Source organism: Bubalus kerabau, chromosome 15 (genome assembly GCF_029407905.1).
Source record: "Bubalus kerabau isolate K-KA32 ecotype Philippines breed swamp buffalo chromosome 15, PCC_UOA_SB_1v2, whole genome shotgun sequence".
NCBI lineage: Eukaryota > Metazoa > Chordata > Mammalia > Artiodactyla > Bovidae > Bubalus > Bubalus kerabau.
Genome location: NC_073638.1, coordinates 84283365 through 84308188, shown reverse-complemented (window position 1 = coordinate 84308188; position 24824 = coordinate 84283365). Strand labels below are relative to the sequence as shown.

At 52.0% G+C, this 24824-nt stretch overlaps 1 protein-coding gene across 2 annotated transcripts in view; it reads left to right on the top strand.

The window, feature by feature from the left end:
• The first annotated feature begins 294 nt into the window (after positions 1–294).
• OSBP (oxysterol binding protein) overlaps positions 295–24824 on the top strand; it is a 28195-nt gene continuing 3665 nt past the window's right edge. Inside the window, exons 1-11 of one of the 2 annotated variants that reach the window (XM_055547233.1) lie at positions 295–817; positions 5293–5501; positions 7596–7846; positions 12791–12986; positions 13330–13432; positions 13738–13792; positions 13977–14108; positions 18394–18639; positions 18907–19027; positions 23162–23265; positions 24304–24399. In XM_055547233.1, coding sequence (XP_055403208.1) covers positions 450–817; positions 5293–5501; positions 7596–7846; positions 12791–12986; positions 13330–13432; positions 13738–13792; positions 13977–14108; positions 18394–18639; positions 18907–19027; positions 23162–23265; positions 24304–24399 — 1881 coding nt within the window. In that variant the 5' untranslated portion in view covers positions 295–449. Of the gene's footprint in view, positions 818–870; positions 1381–5292; positions 5502–7595; positions 7847–12790; positions 12987–13329; positions 13433–13737; positions 13793–13976; positions 14109–18393; positions 18640–18906; positions 19028–23161; positions 23266–24303; positions 24400–24824 lie in introns of those variants that run through there. The other variant, XM_055547234.1, reaches the window with a different exon arrangement.

Below are 24824 nucleotides of genomic sequence, written 5' to 3'. Positions count from 1 at the left end.
ATGGGAGGAGGTGACGTGGCAGTGACGAGCGCACAATCTGAATGAGTGGCAGAAATATTGGCCAATCGACAGCCACACGGGCTGGGCGGTCTACATTCTCGAGTCCTCCCTGAGCGCCGGAGATTTCGGGAAAGCGCCAATGAGCTTGACCTGAGTCTGATTGGCCTTCACCTGCACCAATCGGCGGCGGGCCTGGCGGAAGCGTCCCTCCTCGGACGCTCACTGGGCGCTGTGGTATGACAGGTCCCAGAGAAATGCCAATGGCCTAGGGGCCCTGCGCAAGTGACACTCGGAGGCACCAATCGACTTTCTTCCTCCCCGTGGCCGGCCTGGCGGGGCGGGGACGCTGCGCGGCGGCGGCTGAGGCGCTCGCCGAGTGGGGCCCTCCGGGCGGCGACGGCGGCTCTCGTAGGCGGTTCCGGTCGTGTATCAGCGGGCGGCGGCGGCTCATGGCGGCGACGGAGCTCAGAGGAGCGCTGGGCCCGGGCCCGGCCACCATGGCGGCCCCGGGCGGCGGCGGCGCCGGTCCCCCCGGGGTGGGAGGTGGAGGCGCCGGCGGCCGCGGAGACTCCGGGCCGGGCTCCGGGCTCGTGCCGGGCGCGGCGGCCGCGGTGGCGGCGGGCGGCCCGGGCCCTGGGGCCGGAGCCGTGGCGGCGGCGGGCCCAGCTCCCGCGCCGCCGGCGGGGGGCTCTGGCGGCTCGGGCGCCGGGGGCTCGGGCTCAGCTCGCGAGGGCTGGCTCTTCAAATGGACCAATTACATCAAAGGCTACCAGCGGCGGTGGTTCGTGCTGAGCAACGGGCTCCTCAGCTACTACAGGTAACTGCTTCCGGGGCGCGTCCCCCCGCCGGCCGCCACACAAGCCCACCCTCGCGAGAGTGGGCGCGCCGGGACGTACGGCGCCGCCCGCGTGCCCCGCCCTCGGTGCCCCCCGGCCCCGGCCCCGCCAGTTGTTCCGGGAGCATCGCGTCTCCTCTTGAGTTGTGTCGCCAGCCGCGCCTCGGTGCAGTGAGGAGTCCGCAGGGAGGGCGCCGGTGTCGGTGCTTACGGGGGCAGAACCCGGGCACCGCTCCCGGGGAACTTGCTGTCAAGAGTCCCGAGGCTTGGTTGTCTGTGCCCCGGCTCCAGAATTCAGGGTTATCAGCGGCCCTTGACGTTCCCGCCGTTGCTCCCTCCACGTTCAGGCACAAGGACGCCACGCACAGGGTGGCCTCGGGGTCTGTCCCCAGGCCTTATCTCCTCCAGATTCGCCTCCGCTCTCGCCTTTGCACAGCCCACCACGGAGACGCGCCTTCCAGGGTTTCTGGTAGTTGTGTCCGCCCCCGCGCCCTCCCGAGGGGAGATAATTAAGGGTTCCAGCCAGGATTGCTGGGGGCCAGCCGGTTAGTTCTGTTCAAGTGTCCTCAAAAGAAGAGTCCATGTCTTTTGTTTGACTCCTGTTAGCAGCGCTTCTGTTGGGACGTTTAATACACGCTTGTGGGGACTCACAGTCTTGCCGTAACATAGCATGCTTTTGGCTCTGAGCATTACTATAGATAGATAGGTTGGGATACTGGATTTGGGGACAAGACATAAACATTTCCTGAGTGCTAGACAGTTTGGGCAGGTGTGTTATGTCCAGTATTTGACTCCCAACGGCAACCTGAAAGTTAGGAGATCTCCCACCTTACCAGTGAGGAAACGGAGACAGCTTGGGCAGCTTTCCCAAGGTCTTGAGTCAGGATTTGAAACTAGTTCTTTTCATACCAACACAGCCTGAAACCCAGGTTAGTGTTACGTGAATCAGTCAGATAAAGAGAGAACTACTTGTCTACAGCAAGTTTATAGATAAGACACTCTGTGTGTGTTATACAAAATGTATAGAAGTCTTCTTTAAGTAAGATTTTGCTTAATATAGTGGAATTTCTAAGTGAAATCTTTTTATAAAGACCATTCTATTTGAGACCCAAAAGAGTGTTGTTAAGACTGTGTTTCTTGCCCTCTGCCAGGAGCCACTTTGCCACTGGGACAGTTTGGGTGAAGGAATCTCTTTTCCCTCAACTTCATTGTCTTGACTCTTAAAGAATCTTGAAAGGGAATTGAAGACTGGAGTTGGAGGTTGTGGAAGTAGGAGCACATTCTTACCTGGTCTCTAACATGGTAGAAAACGCCTTAGTGCAGCCTCACTGCTTAAGTGACATTAATCGTGAACGTTTATGTGTATCATTTGAATTATTCAGAATTGATTTTCGTTTTTAATTTTCCATTTTAATTATTCATCCGGGACTATCAGTTTAAGGTTAAATCACAAATCTAAAGTTTTCGTTTGTTCCAGAGTTTTTCCCCTGCTCAAGTTCATATTTTCCTGTTAAATTGTTAACTGATTCATATCCTAGCCTGGCTTATAAGTCAGTATTAACACTGATTCCCCATTTTTTAATAGTTGTGTATCAGCTGAGAGCCTTAATGTGTGATCATTTTTCCTTATGCAAGTTTTTAATCAGATCCACTTTCCAGCCCAGTTTTGTCTTTAATCAGTACCTGTCTTGGTCGATATTGATCTTGGTTGGACAGTAATAACGTATATGTTGTTATCTCTTAAGTACTTGTAACCACGTTTAATTTCTCTCCTACAAGAGCTAGTGGTACCTGTCTGACTATAGCTAGAACGCTTTCCCAAACATACCAAACCATGTATTGGGAAATACGCCACGGGCCTGTCCTTGCCAGCCAAGACTGTTCCACCCACAAACCAACCAAGGAACAGCATTCGGAATTATCAAGTCTACACGCTACCCTCAAAATCACATTGAAGTCCTTTCTATCAACCAGTTGGTATTCTTCCAAATTGGTTCTTTGGATCCCCATGTTCTTAGGGTTCATTTAGCCAAGTCATCTTGGCTCCTGCTTTTCATGCCTCCCAAACCATCTCCTGTATATGCCTTTTACAAAATACGGTCTTGTTTTTAACCAAGTGCTTCCTAAACCCATCCTCTGATGAACTGTCCTAATAGGTTTTGGCAAGCCTTCTTTTTACCTATCCTGTTCTTCGTTATATACAAAGTTACACAGCTGTCCTGTTACTTAAAACCATATGTAGAATCCAAGCTCTCCCAGACACATAGTGACAAGCCCGTAGTATTAGTTTTCTTGGCTAGCTTCTAGAGGTGGAGCTACTATTTTGGCCGGCCTTTTCCGAGAAGAGCACCACCTAATGCTGTGGTGCCTGAAGAGCTCCTCTTGCACCTGGAAAGCGTGTCTTTTGAAATACTTCTGCACTAACCATTTATAAGCAGAGGGGTATCTGCTTGAGCCCAAGAGCTCCAGAGTCAAGCCTGCCCGAACTTCCAGAGTCCTTTGGTATTTTTAAAAGTACTGTAGACTGTATGATTCAGGAAACTTTTTTAGTTCATGGACATGACCTGAGCAGAGGAGATTCCTAGGAAGCGGCCTGTGGAAAAGCTCAGCGCACTGTGAGGAGTTGCACCTTTGGAGTAGAAAGTGAGGGTGAGCTGGGGATTCAGCCTGCGTTATCCATAATGTAACTGCAGCGCGGGCGGGGGAGGGGACGAGGAGTCGAAAGAGCAGGAGTCACGTTACAGCATGGCAGGTGTGGGAGGTGGAAAATGGCCTGGTTTATTGAGACCCCGGCCCTCCCCACCGGCGATCCCAGGCTTCTCGTCTGTGCATCTGAGGAGGAAAAACCAGTTTCATGTGACAAACCGAACACTAGCCAAGCTGTCTCCCTCAGCACAGCAAACAGGCTTTCTCAAGCCTACCCCAATCTTGGTTTCTAGAGATGGCGCGAGTGTCATCGTTTACGGCATGCAGGAATTTGGGATGTGCCAGGTGTGTTTGGCCGCTTGGCACTCGTGAAAGAGAGACGGCCCTGTTTTGCACGCTGGCAGTTGGCAAAGGACTTTGACCTCTTTCTGTTCCAAGTTGGTCAGGGAAAACTGCAGTCTCAACATGCAGGTCCCCTGGGCAGGTCGGCGGGTGGCGGGGAAATGAGCGCAGGCCGCCCTGGACACTCGGCTGCACTGGCAGCTCTGTTTCGTGCCAGGTCCTTGTAGCTTGTGGTCACCAAGCAGGGCTGTAAGGTTCAAGAGTTGGCCTGTTAATAGAGCTGGCAGTCGGGAGCAATGAAGAACATTTTTACACCCAGTCCTCTGAGAAGAGATTTGATGAATTTCTCCTAGCCATTAATAGGGTGGCTTAGGAGTTCCCACCAATAGAGATCAGTGGACCTTAGGAAAGAATATATTCCTGAAAGATTATACCACCCCGTGCTCCTTTAATGAATATTCTTTCTTCACTGCCACGGAGAGCTAGTGACTCCTCTTTCATATCATTTAAGCTGTAGTCAGTATTTAATGGCTTCCCTGGTGGCTCAGTGGTAAAGAATCTGCCTGCCAGTGTGGGAGATGCGGTTCGATCCCTGGGTTGGGATGATCCTCTGGAGAAGGGAATGGCAACCCACTCCAGTATTCTCACCTGGGGGATCATCCTGTGGACAGAAGAGCCTGGCGGGCTACAGCCCATGTGGTCACAGAGAGTTAGATACCACTTAGCAGCTAAGCACACACACAATATTTAATACTCTAAACATCTAAGTGTGCCTTACACGTCTGCAAGATGGTTTTAAGAGTGATATGACAGTTCTCACTGGGGCTGAGTTATAGTGGACTGGGGGAGTGGATTGTTCAATATTTGTAAAATGGAGCTATTCTTTTAACTTTTTTTTTTTTTTGGCCATACCACGTGGCATGTGGGATGTAACCCGTGCCCCCTGCCCTGGGAACACAGCGTCTTAACCGTTGGCCCGCCAGAGAACTCCCTCTTTTTCTCAGAGAATGAGATTATTATACAGAATTTGGTTGCATGAATTTATAAAGCACCCTTTGATAATTGTATCTTGCTAAATGAAAGGTAGCTCCTGACTGCAAAGGGGCCTGAGGGGACTCTTGGGGGTGATGGAAGTGTTCTCCATCTTGATTGTGGAGGTGGTTGCACAATTGTTTACATTTGTCCAAACTCACTAAATTGTACACTTAAAATTGCTGGGTTAATGCTATCTGTAGTTCGCCTTCAGTGAAGCCTGTTTTCCCAAAGCTCAGGGTGAGGGGGAGAGCGGAGCAGTAAACACCGACTCAGAACTCGCTCAGGCTCAGAAGGGGAGTCCCTGCTGATTGGCTTTCTAATTGGAGGGAGCCTTGCGAGGGGCGTATTGGAACTTGCTGCCTGCTAAGACTGCGGCATGTCTGAAAGGCTGGGCCGCGGTTGCGTCCGCTCAGCTGTCTGGCTCGCTCTTGCAGGTCCAAGGCAGAGATGCGGCACACCTGCCGAGGCACCATCAACCTCGCCACGGCCAACATCACGGTGGAGGACTCCTGCAACTTCATCATCTCCAACGGGGGCGCGCAGACCTACCACCTGAAGGCGAGCTCGGAGGTGGAGCGGCAGCGCTGGGTCACGGCCCTGGAGCTGGCCAAGGCCAAGGCGGTGAAGATGCTGGCTGAGTCAGGTGGGGCGAGCCCCTGGGGACGCTTCACTGCCCCGCACTCGCAGCCCTTCTTTGCCCCCACTGTCATCTAATTACCAGCTGTCCGCTGGCTGCCCAGCAGGCAGAACCTCTCCTGGAGGGCTGGTTTTCAGCCCGGCAGTTCAGCCCCTCAGTGTTCCTGAAACGTGGGAGCCGAGGCCAGGGCTGCTGCTGAAGCTCCCACCAGTGTTCAGGAGAGCCCCCCGGCCGCCGCTCCAGAGGCAGCTGGCCCCAAATGTCAGAGCGGTTGAGATTGGGAAACTCTTGTCTTAGAAGCATGGCAGTTAGCTTTTGCCTTTTAATGCCCACCGACTGCCTTAAAATCTTGAGAAAGGATGATTTATTGATAAATCAGTTTTTATTTATTGATTTTATTGATAAACCAGATCAATTCATCAAAACCAATGAACTCACAGGTTGGCTCTGTCCTTACTGTTTCCTTTTCTCCTGACATCTTCTTACTTAACTGGTTGTTTACTTGAATTGAAACCAGCAATCTCCGTAGACTGCCAAAGCATGATGTGTGAACCCCCTGGCAGTGGGCAGAGACCCCTGACGGAGGGGTTGCTCTCATGGGTTGGGGCAGAGGAGCTCCAGCCGTCCCTTATCCCTGCCTGACACCTGGGTCGGCGGCGGGAGCTGTTTCATGCCTGAGACACGTGGGAAAAAATTACTTGTGATATTTTCTGTGAAAAATCTTTATTTTGCTACCGTAGTCTCACTAAAAAGCACAGTCTGCTTATGTTTTGATTTTTCTTAAAGGAAAGTGGTAGTTGAATCATACTGAGCTCGTTTGCTTAGAGCTGACTGTGCTGCTCACCTGCTGACTTCTGTTCACCTCTTGTTCTTATCTCTTGTGGTTCCCCATGCTGTGTTTAATGTCTCTTAAGCAATGAAAGCAAAGTTTCCTGCTTTATAAATCTCTGGGTCACAGGTTATATTCTGACTCTGGCCCTGCCCCTCTGTCTAGCAGATATAGACAGGGCAGGTCTTTCCTTGTTTGTTTTGTTTTGATTTTAGTGCCGATTTTAGCTCCCCCAGAGGAAGTGACGTGGCTAGAAAAGAACTGTGCAGTTACACAGCGTTAAGGACAAACCTGCCGGCGAGCGGCAGGCACAGCCTCTCTGTGACTTGTTATTCAGGAGGCGTTTAACAGAAGGCCTTGCACGGCTTTCCGTGCAGCGGTGGCTTCAGTGTTGGATGAATTCATCGTGAGGTTCCTGAGTCCTCCTGTAGGAAAGAGGAATTCATGTGCCCTTTGAGGATGTGAGCGTGGTTCACAGACGGCTGGGCTGCGACTCAGCCCAGGACATACAGGGGCCTGCCAGTCACCCAGCAGATAATTGTGGGTTGCTATTCACAGTCACGTTGACTGTTTTGGGACCCTCATGCTATGGTTAAAGGCTCAATAATTCATTCCCAACCATCAGAGCCATTTAGCTTCTCCACCCTGACCTCTCATCACTAGTTCACAGACCTCAGTGTGCATCAGAATCACTCAGGCAGCTTTGCGAAGTACAGATTCCTGGACCTTGCCTCACACCAGCCAGATCAAAGCCTTTCTAGGTGTGGGGCCAGAGACTCCGCACCTTTAGGAAGAACCCCGGGTGGGCCCTGAGGGGGTTGGATGAGGGCAGTCCAAAGGTGCCGGCCTCCAGTTAGAAGGCAAGTAAGTACTAGGGATGTCGTGGATAGCACGTGACTGTGATGAGCTCTGCTGTGCCGTGTGTTGCAGATCCTGAAAGTCTCATCGCAGGGAAAAGCCTTCCTTTTGTGTTTGTATGAGGTGATGGAGGTTAGTTACTTTAATCATTTCCCGATAGATGTATGTGCTGTGCACCTCAAACTTAAAACAGCATCGTACGTCAGTTACACCTTGATAAAACTAGAAAAGCGGGAGCAGGAGAAACGCCGATTGTTACCTGCCTCGGTGTCCGCCCCAGCGGGGCCGAGGACCGGTGCTGGAGAGCCCCCTGGCGGCGGTGAGCCCGGCTGGTCACGCCGCGGGTGGACCGGGAGAGTTCCGGCTCTAGGCCCTGGGCCTGGAGTCGCATCGCTCCCCTTCTCGCCCCACAGATGAGTCAGGAGACGAAGAGTCCGTCTCCCAGACCGACAAGACGGAGCTGCAGAACACGCTGCGGACCCTGTCCAGCAAGGTGGAGGACCTGAGCACCTGCAACGACCTGATCGCCAAGCACGGCACGGCGCTGCAGCGCTCGCTCAGCGAGCTGGAGGCCCTGCGGCTGCCGGCCGAGAGCAGCGAGAAGATCAAGCAGGTCAACGAGCGCGCCACGCTCTTCAGGATCACGTCCAACGCCATGATCAACGTGAGCGCCCTGCGGGAAAGGCCACGCCCCCCGCACATGCTGGAAGGCTGTACTTGGCAAAGTGTAGACCATAGGTCCTGCCTCCTTGTTCAGGGGATTTGAGTTTCAGTGTCTGTTGCGTGAAACTGAATAGGATGGATGGATAGAATGACCCTCCGCGCTGCCCTGCTCGAGCCATCAGGAGGGTGCTGCCCAGCCAGGCTTCTACCCCAGCAGGGCCTCTGATGGAAACGCCGAGTCCTTCACCTCTCGGGGTTGCGACTCTTTCTTTCTCTCTCTTTTCCTTTCACTCTTTCTTTGTTTTTCTTTCTTCCTCCCTTCCGACTTATCTGTTTTTCTTAACTCTATCTGTTGGAACTGAAAGATCTTCATGGGTCCTTTCCACCTTTCTGTTCTTTGAGATTTCCGTTGGAGTCTGACCCCTGCTTTGCTAGTGCATGCTGGCCTGCAGTGTGGTAAGTGGGGGTCTGGGTCAGGTATTACTGAGAACCTTGGAATCTGGGTGAGTCTCACCTTTAGTCTTTGAAAGGTGAGAGAGCTCTAGGTGATAGAGCTTCCCTGGTGGCTCAGCTGGTAAAGAGTCTGCCTGCAATGCAGGAGACACGGGTTTGATCCCTGGGTCCGGAAGATCCCTGGAGAAGGAAATAGCAACCAACTCCAGTATTCTTGCCTGGAGAATCCCATGGACAGAGGAGCCTGGTGGGCTACAGCCCATGGCATTGCAAATAGTCAGACACAAGTGAGCAACTAATACTTTAGCACACTTCCAGGTGATGAGACGGCATAATCAACCTTGGGCACTTTTTTTCAAAAGAAGGGACCAGAGCTTCTGCCCCCTTGTGACTCGTAGCTCGGGTGACTGTCATGGGTCTGTGGGATACTTTGGCTGCTTGGAGGCAGGGCTCCAGGTAAACCCAAAGCGCCACTGGCCCTGGTGATGTGGGGCAGATACGGGGTGATAGGTATGGAATGAGTCCACAGTCTGTAAACAGTGCCGCGCTTCCTCTGCTGGAGACCGACCCTCACCTGGCAGGTTGTGTTAGTCAGCTTCCAGGTAGGAACACGAGAGCATGGTTCTCAAGGCACGTGAGAATCGGTGAGAAAGGACTTACACGGGTGGTGCTTTTGTTTCCTGTCTACTTAAACGGGAGGAACTTAACACTTCCTGATAGCTCAGCTGGTAAAGGATCTGCCTGCAATGCAGGAGACCCCGGTTTGATTCCTGGGTCGGAAAGATCCCCTGGAGAAGGGAAAGGCTTCCCACTCCAGTATTCTTGGGCTTCCCTTGTGGCTCAGCTGGTAAAGAATCTGCCTGCAATTCAGGAAACCTGGGTTGGATCCCTGGGTTGGGAAGATCCCCTGGAGGAGGGCATTGCAACCCACTCCAGTGTCCTGGCCTGGAGAGCTCCATGGACTCAGCCCATGGGGTGAGAAACACCTGGACACAACTAAGCTACTTTCACACTGCCTTCAGTAGGGCCAGATTTTTTTCCCTTGTTGAAGAAGTGATAATGAGGCTTCTGTTTAGAACTAGTTTAATTTGTGCAGCTCTCAGAGATCAAAAGTCTTTTCCTCTGACCAAGGGAAGTTTTACTTTCCTGCATTTAAAACCCCATAATAGAAAGCTGTGATGACTTTTATTTTCGTGCCCTGTTCTGAAACACTGAGCACTTTTCCGTGCTCTGACTCACACAGAGGTGAAGAGGGAAGCTGTTCTGTCCATTTAAGGGTTGGGGGCAGATCAGCGCATCCCAGCAGCGCCAGTCTGTGTTCTGCGCTCCAGCGCGGGCACCCGTGTCTCTGATGTCCGGTCCTGTGCTCTTTCCAGACTCTTCCCACCTCTTGGTGCCTGCTTTTCTGGTCCTCCTGTGATGAGGAAAACTCATGAATCATACAGTGCATTTAATCAATAGTACATAAATGTATGTATGAAATAGAACAGCTTAGGAAACAATTGTCTGTTGCCTTTTATCCAAGTCTGCAGAAGGCAATGGCACCCCACTCCAGTACTCTTGCCTGGAAAATCCCATGGACGGAGGAGCCTGGTAGGCTGCAGTCCATGGGTCTCGAAGAGTCGGACACGACTGAGCAACTTCATTTTCACTTTTCACGTTGATGCATTGGAGAAGGAAATGGCAACCCACTCCAGTGTTCTTGCCTGGAGAATCCCAGGGACGTGGGAGCCTGGTGGGCTGCCGTCTATGGAGTTGCACAGAGTTGGACACGACTGAAGTGACTTAGCAGCAGCAGCAGCTCCCATAACAATTTTTTTTTCTACTATGATAAATATTTGCTACATAAAACACCTCTTGATTTAAAAATGTCTCATAAAACTGAAACTGTATTTTGTACTTTTTTCTTGAAAATATGCTTGTCTTTGTTCCTGGGGAGAATTCTTTTTCCCTGAGTTCTAGGTATCCAGAGCTTGTGTCCGCTTTCACTCTGTTCTCCAGAGTGCACTGTCTTTGCCCCTTCTGTAGCCGGTCACTGCTGGAAAGGCATGTTTTCAATCCATGTGTTGTTCCCTAGGGGATAATGGCAAGGCCTGAGAAGTGCCGTGAGCACATCACGTCTCAAAACAGGCAGTGTTAATGCAAAGGAAGAGTGCGTGAGTCTCGCTCCGCTGCCTGCTTGCTTGGGATACAGCTTTTCTTGCTACCAGAGTGAGTCTCTAAGCAGGGGAGTGGATTTGACCCTGTGTTAGTGTATCCATTTTCTAGTTCAGTGAACACAGTTGAGCACCTTCTGTGTTCTAGGCCTGGTGCTAGAGGATATGGCTGTGGTCTCTGCCCTCAGGGAGATTACTCTCTGTTTAGGGGCTGAGAGGTGAGGAGATGATTATGGAGTGTGCTGAGCGCCCCGACAGATGTGGGCACAGGCTGCTGTGCTATAATCCTTGGGGGTGTCAAGCTCAGACCGAGAGGATTTGAGAAGGTAACACTTCAACTAAATGCTGGAAGACCTGAGAGAGTCTTCCTGTGAAAAAAAGGCACCCCTGATTCAGGGCCGAGGAGCCCAGTGGCCCCAGTTAACTGTCTCTATAGCTGGGGTTGCCTCCTTCCTCTCTGACCCCAGTTCCTTTTCTGTAAGTGGCGATGGTCCTGCCCTTGGGGTGTGGAAAGGCTTTCATGAGCTCATGGGTGTCGAGAGGTGGGCACAGTGCCCGGCATGCCGTCGCCTCTTGCTGACCAAGTTGTCGCTGGTCTCGGGACGCGGGTGAGGGCGCGCGTCCCTGGCGTGCATCGCTGCCCAGCGTCTGCGGGGAGCCTCTCCGGTGGAGGAGGGAGCTGAGAGAAGGCTGAAGAGGTGCTCAGGTGGGCAGGGACGCTGTGTGTGCAGGTCCCACATGGGCTTGGCAGGGGTGGGTTAGGAGGGGACGAGATGGACTTTGGTGCAGGTGTAACTGTAGTCACGATCGCCTTGTTGAGTGATGACTCTGAGCCGGGTCTTGCTGAGAGCTTTCCCTGTTCCTGTTGAGAGTGCTTTTGTTTCAGATGAGGACGGCTAGGCGCTTCTCAGTTCAGTCAGTTGCTAAAGAGTCCAGTTAGACAGCGGGATGGAGCTGTGACGACCCAGGGTATGTTCTCCGTGCTGCCTCGAGTACAGAGTTTGGAAAGAAGTGTGAAGATCCCAGCAGTATCAAAGAACAGCCCGTAGGCTCTGATCGCTGGACTCAGGGAGGGAGGAAGACTCAGAATCCAGGAAGCCCCTTGCTTCTCTGCCAACGAGAAGATGCAGAGTTGGAAAGTGAGCCTGCTGATGTTGAGCTTACTTTGAGCTTTCTGGTAGGCAGTTGGGTAGTCTGATCTGTGGCTCCCTGAGCACAAAGTCGGAGTTCCTGACTCCATAGGCCTTAGTCCATAGGTCAGGGTTGAAACCATGGCAGCAGATACTCTATTTACCTTTTAGTTTCTCTTTAACATTGTCTAGACTTTTAAGCTTCCATTGCTTCCTTTCTCCATTTATTTACTAAGCAAACTTTATGGACTCCCACTGTGTACAAAGCAGCCAAGTTAGGAGCTGGAGATAAGCATGTGAATAAGCTATAAATGGTATCTTCAAGTCACTCATGATCCATCTGGAGAGAAAGTCACGATCAGATGCTGTGGATGCTGAGAAATAGAAATATGTGCCACGTGCTGCGGTAGCAGAGGAGGCCTGGCTCCTTTGCGCTTGGGGGGCAGGGGTGTCACGGACAAGGAACGTTGCCATAGGTCTCAAAGAATAAGCAGTGCTTAGCCAAGTAGAGGAAGGAGGCGGGGGGCATCCTAGGCCGCGCGAACAGCACAGGCCCCTTCCGGCGAGATCTGCGTGTCTGAGAAGGGTGCACGGCGGGGGCTCCGTGGCGGGGCCTCCGTGGCGGGGCCTGGGTCGAACCCACACGGAGCCTGGGGCGGGACTGAGCGCGGTCGGGTTTGTGTTCTGTCTCGAGGTCACGTAGGCGTTGGCTTTTTGAGGTCTGTGGTTCTCTTAGGGACCGAGAGAGAAACCAAGGAAGTTCCTCGTGTTTGGGGTGATGCGGTTCAGACTCAGCTGTCATCCGCGTTGAGTTCCTCCGCGGGCGGCGGCTTGAGTGTGGTCGGGAATGGGTCGAAAGCCACACCCGGCGCCCCATGCCTTCTTTCTGCTCCGGGTCAGCAGGCCTCCTCTCGAGCAGCCCCGGTCTGGGTTTGCTGCTCAGCAGGCACCCGTGTGGTCCTCGCGACCAGGAGAGTCCTAAGCCACCGTGACAGCCACATGGGGTGTTTTCTGTGTCTTTTGTGCGTTGACCTTTGTTGTGTCACGGAGCTGGCTGTCCCCGACACTGCCGTGACAGGGAAGGCCATTCACTGTGCTTCGCTGGCTCGGGCTCCCAGAGTGAGCTTACTCCGCGGGCATCCAGAGGTAGGGGCGACTCTGACTGGTCGAGTTGAGGGGACCCACGTGCGCTTTGTCTCCATACAGGCCTGCAGAGATTTCCTCGTGCTGGCCCAGACCCACAGTAAGAAGTGGCAGAAGTCCCTGCAGTACGAGAGGGACCAGCGCATCCGCCTGGAGGAGACCCTGGAGCAGCTGGCAAAGCAGCACAACCACCTGGAGAGGGCCTTCCGAGGGGCCACGGTGCTGCCCGCATGCGCACCCGGCGCCGGCCCCGGCAAAGGTGGGGGGACCGGGGAGCTCGGGGGGGCGTCCGACCGGCCAGCAGCGCTGGCTCCAGCAAAGGTGGGGGGCTCGGGGTGGGGGGCGTCTGACCGGCCAGTGGCGCCGGCTCTGGCAGAGGGGGGTGGGGGCGGGGGGGTGCCCTACCGGCCAGGGGGCCTCGCGAGGCGGACAGAGCAGCCCCTGGTCTCAGGAGTCGGTGCCTCATACGAGCTGGGATTCAGCCCTTCGTGTCTCCTGCTGCCCTTGTTTCCGTGTGTGTGGTTCGTGTTTAGAAGGTCTGCCTGCCAGGTTTCAATAAATGTAGCAAAATGAACGAACGCGGCTTGTCCCCCTCCCGGCAGATCAGTCCTGCTCTGGCAAAGGAGACCTGAGTGACGAAGATGATGAGAACGAGTTTTTTGATGCCCCTGAGATCATCACTGTGCCCGAGAACTTGGGCCACAAGTGAGTCCGGCTTGACTGCCCTCCCCTGGCCCAGCCATGAAAGGCGGGAAGTGTTTCAGTGGGGATATCCTGGTTGTTGCCCAAGGCCTGGACTCTTGGCCCTAAGTACCTGGGAGAGCGTCTGTCTTTACGTGAGCAGCTTCTCCAGAGACGCTTATTCCTACGCACGCTTTTCTACCTGTCGTCACTTGGTCACTTCTGAATAAGTTTGTGCAGTGTCCTTAGCGTTCTGCTCTGTGAAGATGTGGCGAGGACCACCGTCTACTTCTGATCTTTATTCTCATCCCCGTTTCCCGCCCGTGTAGACGCACCGGCAGCAACATCAGCGGAGCCAGCAGTGACATCAGCCTCGATGAACAGGTAACTCTCACCTGGGGTGATGAACAGGGACGGAGTGAGTGTGTTCCCAGGGATGTGCTTGTAAAGCACGAAGAGGAACAGGAGACACTGATTTTTTGTTTTTTAGCATGGGGGAAGGGAGGCCTAGAAATCCTGGGTTTTCTGTTCTCTGCGGGTCCCTGAATGGCTTTGTGTTTGCGCTCAGTACAAGCACCAGCTGGAGGAGACCAAGAAGGAGAAGCGGACGCGGATACCTTACAAGCCGAACTATAGCCTCAACCTGTGGAGCATCATGAAGAACTGCATCGGCAAAGAGCTCTCCAAGATCCCCATGCCGGTGAGGGTCTCACACGCCGGGGCCCCTCAGGCCCGGGGGTGCTGCTGGGACAGCCCTGCCCTCCCGCACGGCCGCCTGCGGCGCGACCCGTGTTATCCGTACTATCATAGACCATCGCCTAGGACCAGGGGCTTCAATTTCGGCTAGGTTCCTGGTATGCTTCCAGATCACCGAGAATCAGATGCGTTGTTCAGAAGCAGTGATTTATGAGCAGATCCCTAGGTCAGATGTGCTGGGGCCGTGCAGAGATAAATTCAGTATCGTTTCTGTTTTCATGAACCGTGTAGTTCAAGAGACAGGCGCGAAGACAGGTAGAGGACATTGCTTTCTGTGACCGTCTGGTGGGCAGTGCTGCACGCACAGAGGCTTGGGGAGCGCAAAGCAGGGCGGTTGATTCCAGGCAGGAAGCCCGGGCCCATCTCCGGGGGAAGGTGGCGTTTGGGCTGATGTCCCTGCCTCCCATCAGGCCCACTTCCTGTCTGTCCAGAGTGCTTTAGAAGGGGATGGGTTTAGGATTGCAAGCGTCCCGTCGCCGCTTCCCTGGGAATCCTTTGCTCGCCGCTCCCTGCTCTTAGTGGAGCCCAGCTCCCTCGGCCTTGCCCCCCCCCCAGGGAAGTGCAGGCAGTGTGCCCCCGGGGGGCCACCTCAGGTCTGCACCGGCGCCTCGGTTTGCCCCCTGCGGCGTCTGCCCGTGCTGCTCTCTCTGCCTGCACTTCCCTCAGCTCCCACCTCCCTCGCCACTCTGCTGTTATCCTGGCTGGTGCCTGTGCTTCAGGAGCTGACTACAGAGCCCTGTGTCAGCCCCCTTCACCCAGGCGTCCCGTCAGGGCAAGCCGTCTCAGCCCTGTGTTCCAGCAAGTGCCCCTGTTTATTTCTGGGCAGTGGGTTTCACTTCCTCTTTCATTCCCTGAGCGTTTACTGGCGGCCAGGCTGCCCGGGGCTGATTCAGTTAGGTATAGGTTCAGTTTAACGAGTCCAAAATATGTTGGTTTAGACCAGGAGTCAGCGGACGGTGGCCTTGGGGCAAATCTCGCTGCCCTCTGCACAGCTCACAAGCCAGGCATCGTTTTCATATTTGTAAATGGTTGGAAAATATCAAAAAGAGGCTAATATTTTGTTATTTGAAGATTATATACAGTTTAGATGTCAGTGTCCTGGCGGTTTTATTGGAACACAGTAAACGCTCATTCACGTACCGATTGTCTGTGGCTGCTCTCTTCCTAGAACAGCAGTGCTGAGTAGGTGTGACAGAGGCCATATGGCCCTCACAGCCCAAATATTTACAGTCTGGCCTCTCACAGAAAAAGCTGGCCTATAAATATGAGCTTCAGTCACCATCACGCTGGAGTCCAGAAGCAGGTGGTCGGGTTTTGGTCGATGCTTCCGCTGCCGTGACCAGGCTCACCCTGGCCCGTGGCCTTGGTTCCTGGGTGCTGGGTGGCTGCCGCAGCCCTGGCCCTCAGAGGGGGAGAGGAGACGGCATGCCTGCCTTTTCGGGGTGCTTCCTGCAAACTGGGCGAACCATCCCCTTCAGTCTCTTTATTTACTCTGAACTCAGTTATATGGCCTCAGCTAACTGGAGATCACGACTTCTGTTTTTGGTGGTGTGGCTGGTATGAGAACTGGGGATTCCGCTGCCTGTGGACGAAGTGGAGAGTGGAGTGTGGGGGGCTGCAGGTTCTGCCCGCGCGCCGTCCGGAGACAGAGGCTCCCGGCCGCTCGGGGCCTACGGAGCAGTGAGCGGTTCCGCCTCCCGTGGACAGCACTCTGCCCAGACCGTCTTACCAGCCTTCATACCCCTGATGCATAGCAGGGCCTGGCACGTGTATATCATTCAGCAAATGTGAGTCTTGGAAAACAAATAGATTTGTCTGGAAGCGTGTAGGACTTTTGGTAGAAAAAGACTCCTCTGCAGACCGAAAGGGCCGTGAGTAGGCACGGTGCAGAGAAACATAAAAGAATTGGTTCACAGGGTGGGGTGGGGGTCTTGAAAAGGAGCCCCACTTTTTTGCCCCAGCGCCTTAAGGAAGTGGTAAGAAAGGGGGCTGGAAAGGCCAGTCATCGCCGCGGAAGTGCAGTTCCTGCTCAGAGGAGCATCCGCGTCCAGGTGGCCCCGTCCACGTCGGTTCCCGCTGGTGCTGCTGCAGCCTGGCCCTCACCCCTCACCTGCCTGTGCCGAGTCACAGGAGGCTGAGCCCCTGGGCAGTTTCTTCCTCATCTGCGGGCTGTGCCGGCCCCGGATGCCCCCGGTGAGGCCCTAGAAGGTGTCTGGAGCGGGCGGGAGGAGGGAGCCACCCCAGGGTGCTCCTTGCGGCTGCCTCCTCCTGGGCCACGCTCCCGCTGGACGGGCCCAGAGGCCTCAGCTCCTGCGCGGGCCCGTGCCTCTGTGTGCAGTGACCCCATGCGTCCCTCGGTCCCTGCAGCCTGCCGACAGCTTCCTGCTGCTGTCTCTGGGCTGTGTCTTACGCTGCCCTGCTCTCCATCAACCATGTCACTAATGCCCGCTCCCTTCCACTTCGAAGTCTCAGATTTCTCTGTCCCCCGTGAGGCCTCTGAATGGTAAAAAAGACCAGGAGGAAAAGCCTGCCTGCTCTCGGGGACGCTGTGGGTCCTGGCACAGCTCTTGGGGGCAGGGCCATGCGTGTGATGAGTGGTGATGACCTGAGGATGTGCCGTCCCCACCCCACTTTGCGCAAAACATATGGAAGTGTTACTGCACGTCGGCTGCAGCTCAGCCCCTGAGAGGTTTTGTCCGCGTAGTTAATCAGTGCTCTCTTTTGAAAGACCTGGAGGCTTTGCGCTCTGTCCGTCCACTTCCCCTCCGTGTGCACTTTTCTCGTCACACCGCTCTCCTCTCCATGGACAAGGCGGCGCTGGAGTGTGGTACTTGAAGACTTTTAGTTGAGGCATGGTAGATCGTCCTTCCCCATTGGGAAAGTTTCACAGGAAAATGCTTGGTTTATTTTTCAGGAAAAAACAGGCCCTTTTAAAAATATATAAATGCATAGAAAAAATATGAAACTATTAAGGATGGTTATCTTTGGGTGATGGTATTTCGGGTAGATTTTTTTTTACTTTAAACTTTGTTTCTCCAAGTGTCATAGTGGAAATTACAAGATATTTCGTAATTGGGAGGACAGTAAATATTAGGGTAGTATGTGACTCACAGAGATTGGCGGGCAGAAGGTTGGATAAAAGTGCAGAAAAAGAAAAGAGGTGGGAGTCTAGGAAGGAAAAGTGTCATTATTGCTTGTTTCAGTAACCAAAACGGTGCTTTCGGTCAGCTTCATTCAGTACAAAGGGCGTTTTTTTTCTTCCTTCTTCTCTTCTCTGGACTCAGAACTTGAGCTGCTGGTTTTCAGGCTTGTTTAGCTGTGCTGCTGACTAAACAGCATTATGGGCTAACCTGGGAACCTAACCTCTTTTGATAATAAGTTTTTAAATAGAAAGTCATGATATGTTCCAAACAGTCAACTTAGAAGCTGATTCTTTGGGGTGGGGAGAACAGAGTCTCTTCTGCTCACTTCTCTGCCCCCGGTGGGTTGTGTAGGGCCTGGGCCCATGAATCTGCAGTGTGCGTGGACACCTTCTCCTGAGAGAGGCGCACAGGCACGCACTCGCTTCATCCTGTAGTCCAGTGTCCCCAAGTTGGCTCTAAAACTTGAAGACAGGAGCACACGGAGCCCTTTCCCCACCCCTGGCGTGAACACTCCTGGTCCAGAAATGCAGCTGTGCAGCCTCAGAGAAGGCAGCACCTGGTCTGACGGGGCACTGAACTGAGTCCAGTGATGGCCCAGGGTGGAGCGGAAGCTGGCCCCTGCAGCGTGCTCCCTGTCAGGACTGCCTGCTCCTGGACTCCGCTAGCTTTCCTCTTCTCCTCAGAAGGGTTACATGTCCAGCCTCCTCTCTGGGTGTCCTTGTGCCCACGTCCTTCCCCTTTCATTCACTCATTTGATGCCTGTTTGATGACAGTCTCCCGGGGCCAGGCGTCCGGGGCTCTTGGATATGCAGTGCTGAGCAAAAGAGGCATGGTTCCCATCTCAGTTTTCAGCTAGCAAATCAGTGCAGGTGGAGATTGCCCAGTCCCAGACGCGAGCAGCTCACCATGGAGAACGGGCGTTCTTCGGCGTAGAGTGTCCCCATGGAGCAGAGGCTGCTTTCCCCAGGGATCTGCTTTATCGTCTTGACGTCTCAGTGTGTGTCTCCACCTGTGGAGAAAGAAAAGAAGAAATGGTGTGGTGTGGCTGTGCGGGCAAGGCGTTTACATCTGCTCTTTTCCTGACAGGTGAACTTTAATGAGCCCTTGTCCATGCTTCAGCGCCTCACTGAAGACCTGGAGTACCACGAGCTGTTGGACCGGGCCGCCACGTGCGAGAACTCTCTAGAACAGCTCTGTTATGTTGCAGCTTTCACCGTGTCCTCCTACTCCACCACTGTCTTCCGCACCAGCAAGCCGTTCAACCCACTCCTCGGGGAGACCTTTGAGCTGGACCGGTTAGAGGAGAATGGCTACCGATCCCTCTGTGAGCAGGTGAAGGAGCCTCAGGACTGTGGCACGCTTCCTGTTGGAGGAAGGGGGGGTTCGGGGGGTTGCTCCCCACCCTGGGTGTTAGCATTTGCAGAAATTCCAGACCCCGTCACCCCAGACTGCCTTCCTTTCCTTCAGGACTTCAGCCCTGGAGGCCCCGGTGTTCACCTCCTGCTGTGGGCGTGCGACGTCCAGCGGGAATCTGGGGCGTGACTAGGCAGCATCTCCTCTCCTGCTTGCCTGTTCATTTGTGCTCCCGGTCTCTTCCAGGTGAGCCACCATCCCCCCGCGGCTGCACACCATGCCGAGTCCAGAAACGGCTGGACGCTGCGGCAGGAGATCAAAATCACCAGCAAGTTTCGCGGCAAATACCTCTCCATTATGCCCCTCGGTAAGGCCGGCGCCTGGGTAAGGGTTGGTGCTCCGAGAAGGAAAGCCGTTCTGGTGGAACGGAGGAGGTTGCTGGTTCCAGGGTGAATGAGGGCTGAGAGACTCTGTAGGGACCCACTCAGTCACAGGTTCTCTGTCTTCTTAGCTTACGTCTAATGCATCTTTATTTGGGGGCTTCCCTGGTGGCTCAGATGGTGAAGAAACCGCCTGCAGTGCAGGGGAAGCAGGTTTGATCCTTGGGCCGGAAGATCTCCTGGAGAAGGAATGGCGGCCCACTCCAGTGTTCCTGCCGGAGGATCCCATGGGCTGAGAAGTCCATCGGGCCATAGAGAGTCGGACAGGACTGAGCGGCTAATGCTTTGACACTTCCTTTTCCTTTTAAGTACTATTTTAGGATATACATTTCAGCTTGCATTTTAAAAATTCTGTCTTTAAACTGGTGGTGTTGCCTCTCATTCCCTAGCAGGCAGTTTCTCTCCATAGATCAGAACTCCTATGACTGCAAGGTTAGGTTTCCTGGTAGACCCTCCCCCACATCCACCAGAGGGGTTAGGTATCATTTATGTAACAGCTAAACTCCAGGTAAGGTGAAACTTTGTTTTAAAAGATCTTATTGGATTACAAGCTAATTTTGCACCAAGACGTAAAAGATCCGGCCTGGGAATAGGAATCCTAGTATACCACGTTAGCATGTCTGTACTTCAGGTTATTCAAAAAGTGTAGCAGGCTCTTGAATAACCTGAAGTTCAGCGAAAGCAGCCACGTTTGACCCTGTACGTGTTGAAGAGCGAGTGCTGGTCTGCAGGAAAAGAAACCCAGAGCAGATCGAGAGACCAAGTAGCCTGGAGACGGCTGGCAGTAGGCGCCTGAGCTCATCTTTCAGGAGGCAGAGCTGCAGGGCTGGGCTGTTGCAGGACAGCTTTCTGCTGGCTCCTCCCGCTTTCCCTCAGAAAACACACAGTGTAGCAGGCACAGTGCAAACTAGATGTGAGAAAAAAATCCAAGGATGTTGGAAGTGAAACTGAAGTGTTAACTTTATTGCTTCATGATTAATATGCAAGAAATTGAACAAAGAGTTGACATAGTAACAGGAACCTGAGTACAGAGTATAAAGAGGGTTTCCAGACGTTAGCCCCAAGGATGGCTGCACTTAATATTTTTGCATCTGTGACTTGGAAGGAGAATGGTGCAGTGTACTTTTCACATATTCAGGGATGTTCACCTCTCAGAGGGTAAGTGGTTAAGCGATAGACGTCACTGGTGAGAGAAGTACAGACAGGGCTATAAATGAGGCAGATGGAAGTCTGAGTCTTCTTGTAAAGTAGACTGAAAAGGTTAGAATTCTTGCAATCTGGAAAAAAGCACGCTTCTAGGAAATGTAATTGATGTTTGCAAAATTATGAAGACCGTGGTAGAGGATAAACACAAGTGTGCTCGTCCATTCACTTTGGAATTGAGTGGCAGCTTGCAGTTTAAAGAGGTGCATTTAAATAAGACTCTTCTTTCACAGCTTGGAGTTCTCAAGCCTGAGGAGAGTCACAGCCTGAGACTGAAAGGAGCCAGTGCTCAGCTTGTTGGTCTCTGTGGCAGTGACTGCTGGGCTCCACGTACCTTGAATTTGCTCCAGCAGCACTTGGGTCAAAAAATCCTCCTTTTGTATTTTATCCATTTTTCCAGTTTCTACTTTTTGCTTAAGCTATTAATCCATTTGTATTTATTGATTAGGTAGGGTTTACATCTGCTGTTTTGGTATTTTGTTTCTGTAGATCTTACGTCTTTTTTGTTCCTCTGTTCGTCAATTACTTCCTTCTTTGTATTAAATAGGATTTTTCCAGTTTACCATTTCAATTCCTTGGTTATTTCTTTTACTGTGGCTTTTAAAGGTATTTTTGTTGTGGTTACCCTGTGTATTAAAACCTTGTAATAACCTAGTTGAGATGAATGCAGCGGAATTTCTGCAGTACAGGAGAGCTTTGCCCGTGTACGGCTCCGTTACCTTCTCCCTCCTTCGTGCTTTTATTGTCATACAAACCATTTTTGTACATTGTAATTCCATCAACATTGTTTTATAACTGTTGCTTTACATAATTGTCTTTTAATGGTGGCTCAGATGATGAAGAATCTGCCTGTAATGCGGGAGACCCAGGTTCGATTCCTGGATTGGGAAGATCCCCTGGAGAAGGGAATAGTTACCCACTCCAGTATTCCTGCCTGGAGAATTCCATGGACAGAGGAGCCTGGTGGGCGACAGTCCATGGGGTTGCAAAGACTCATACACGACTGAGTGACTCAGCGCTTACTGGTCTCTTAATTTCTTGAGGTAGATTTAAGTTACTGTCCCGTGTCTTTTCATTTCAGCCTGAAGGACTTCCTTGAGTGTTTCTTGAAGATGAGATCTGCTAATGCTGCATCCTTTTCGTTTCGTTTCTCTGGGAATGTCTCGCACTCTCCTGCGTCTGTGAGGGTGGTTTTGCTGGGCAGGGCCTTCAGCCTCGCAGCTGTGTCCCGCTGCTGACTCTGCCCGTGGCTGTGCGGGCTGCTCGCTCGCTCGCTCGTGCTGCAGCCACTCCTCTGTTCCTTGCGGGCATGGACGATTCTCTTTGACTCTTTCTCATTTGATTATGGCGGGTTTGTACGTGGTACTCTTTGAGTTGATCCTGCTTGGCATTCAGTGGACTTCTCGGATGTGTAGATGAGTGTTTTTCGTCAAACCTGGGGAATTTTTGGCCATTATTTCTTCAAGTGCTCCAACTCTTATCACCACTTCTGGCAGCTGTTGTGTTAAATAATTGCCTCTGATTGTTTTGATATTTGCCCCAGGAAAGAAGCTTTTTGAGGTGAGCTGGTGCTGAATCAGATCCAGTAAAGATCAGCCCTGTGAGTGGGCTTAACAGGGGACCACCAGACAGGTCAGATAATGACAGTACTTTGGAGCCGGGTTCTGGGGGCTTCCTGCCGCTCTGCCCACTCCGGTGTGTGCTGGCCTGCTAGCTGGTCTTCCTGGTTATCATGACGGTGAGGCTGCCGGTTTCCAAGGCTTCTGCTGAGCTGGGGAGAGGGTGGTAGGACAAGGTACAATGCCACACAGCTCATTTTGCTGCTGAGATTCAGCCCTTTTTCTTGAATAAATGCTTCTTGGATTACTGTAAGCCTTTGGTTAATTTCCAGAGTTAGGAAGAAGTTGATTCAGATCGCTTTTGCTGTCCAGGGGCCCAGCTGAGGCACCGCACTGGCAGACACCTCCAGGGCCCTCACGAGTAACAGAGACACTATCACTCGGGAAATTGCAAGGGTTTAAATGTTGGACAAAGACCAGACAAGTTCTTTATTATACGACACAGGCTTACACAGCTAACGAGTGGTGGAGCCAGTGAACCAGTTCTGTCTGATTCTAGAGCCCTTGGTCTATCCACTACTCCTCTTTATTTTTATTTTTTTAATCTATTAAGGCTCAAAGGTAGGGACTTCCCTAATGGTCCAGTGGCTGAAACTCGGCCTTCCAGTGCAGTGGGTGCGGGTTCAGTCCTGGTCTGGCAGCTACGATCCCACATGCCTCGAGGCCAAAAGACCAGCATGTAAAGCAGAAGCAGTTTTGTAAAAGATGCAGTAAAGACTTAAAAAAAAATGCTAAAGGGTTATTTTTTTAAAAGGCCCATATATGGACCGGTGACTTGCCTAAAGTCACACAGCCAGTGACTCACAATGGGGCTTGTCCTCAGTACTGATCGCCAGCGTGCTCTTTGCCACAAGGCAATTTTTGTTTCATGTTGGGGTAGGTTTGACCTGCTCTTGTTAATTTTGCTGCTAGTATGGCAGGCACAGTTAGGGAAGACTGGGGTTTTTGCTTTCATTTTTATTTCTGTTGTTGCAGAATACTATTTGTCAGTTAAGTTGTATCAGTTGTTAGTGTTCATCATCATTAATTATATTTTATTCATATTTAACAAATTTAAAAATCAAGTGAAAAATTCAGTACTTTCGATATTTGTAAAGATTATAAGTCCTTTCTGATGTACTGTTTTCTTTTTAAAAGTAAGAAATATTGATAGAATAAAATCAACCCATCATTATTTCCAGCCAGCACAGTGCTGCTTTTCTAGCGTTGGGCTTAATGTGTGCCGTGCTCTGCTTCTAGGGAGCATCCACTGTATTTTCCATGCGACTGGGCACCACTACACTTGGAAGAAAGTGACCACAACGGTGCACAACATTATCGTGGGCAAACTGTGGATTGACCAGGTGAGCAAGGGGCCTCTGCGCGCTTCTGAAGCCCAGAAGTGCCCTCATGTCCATCTCTGCAGGGTTCAGGACATGGGACCTGGACCCAGACTGCTGCTCCTGCTCTGTCTGTTACCGAAGGGGTTCCTCTCCGGCGGCAACCACACTCCCAGCTGCTGACTTGCTGTACCACCAATGACCATCTGTAAATGACCAGGTCACCGCATTCATTCGGTGACTGCTCTCCTAGGACTGGGTTAGGCACCAGGAAGGCTCCAAGAAAGTAATAAGCTCGGCTCCCAGCCTCCGTCATGTGATTGCACATCAGACATTTATTGCCGGCTGGAGCGCAGGGTCTTTGGGGTACCAAGTCAGATGGGGCATTGTCCCTCAAGAGTTATTTTATCATTGGAGACTTTTGACGAATATGTGTAGGATGAAAAGTATTTGACAAAATGACCCACATAAGAGGTGTACTAAGATAATATCTAATTAATTATCAATTTGCTCTTAAGACAATGGTTGCAGTAAATTTAGGAAAAAAGAGGGAATATCGTCCGAGCAGTGGGAGAGGCTTCACAGTAGGTATGGGAATGAAGCTGAGTCTTCAAGAGTGGATTGGGGGTCACAAGATAGAAAGGAGGAGAGAATGAAATGAATAAAATACAGAAAGGCCCACCACGTGTAGTCTTGAAACTGTGAGTAGAATCCTTTGATTTAAGAACAGAGTTCATGAAGACTATGAGTGGAGGACTGGTTTGGGAAGGTAAATTATTATGTGAATGTCAGTGTGTGTGCTGAAGGTCGAATTACGCCACCTAACGTGGCACACAAATTTTTTTTTTAAAAAAAAAGGTCATTTGGCCTTGATTCCAACCAGGAATACCAAGATGATAAAAGCATTTCACAGCATCTCAAGAATGACTGAGACCTGAATCTTAAGTGTACGAGCTCTAGAATGTAAGACTGAAAAGAACAAAATTATGAGGCATGGGGCTTAGCATATATCCAAGTCATTCAGTCTTAATAAAACAATCCATGGTTCTTTTCTTTTCATAGTCTGGTGAAATTGACATTGTGAATCACAAGACGGGAGACAAGTGCAATCTCAAATTTGTTCCTTATAGCTACTTCTCTCGGGACGTAGCAAGAAAGGTAAGAGAAGTTGGAATTAAAGTGTTTTTCACCGAGTGTATGTCCTGTAGAAAGTCTGTTCCTTTGGAGCTGGCACAGACGGGTGTGTGTGTGTTCAAAAAAAGGAGCAGTAAAGGAGAACATCAGCAAAAGACAGTTAGAAAGTAAAAGTCAAGAGTAGTGAGAGATTAGAATTGGTCCAGTGGTGAGGGGGCTTTCACTGCCATGGTCCCAGGTTCGATCCCTGGTCAGGGAACTAAGATCCTGCAAACTGAGCGAAGGTGGCAAACAAAGAAACAAAAAGAACCACGAGAGACTGAGAATGGGAGACGCTGCGGCAGGACCAAGGGAAGGACTGCAGGGAGCAGGCACGGCAGCGCGACCCCTGTGAAGTCAAGCGAGGCTTCCGTTACCACCGCAGCGGAATTGTGCCGGGAGTTGCGTTG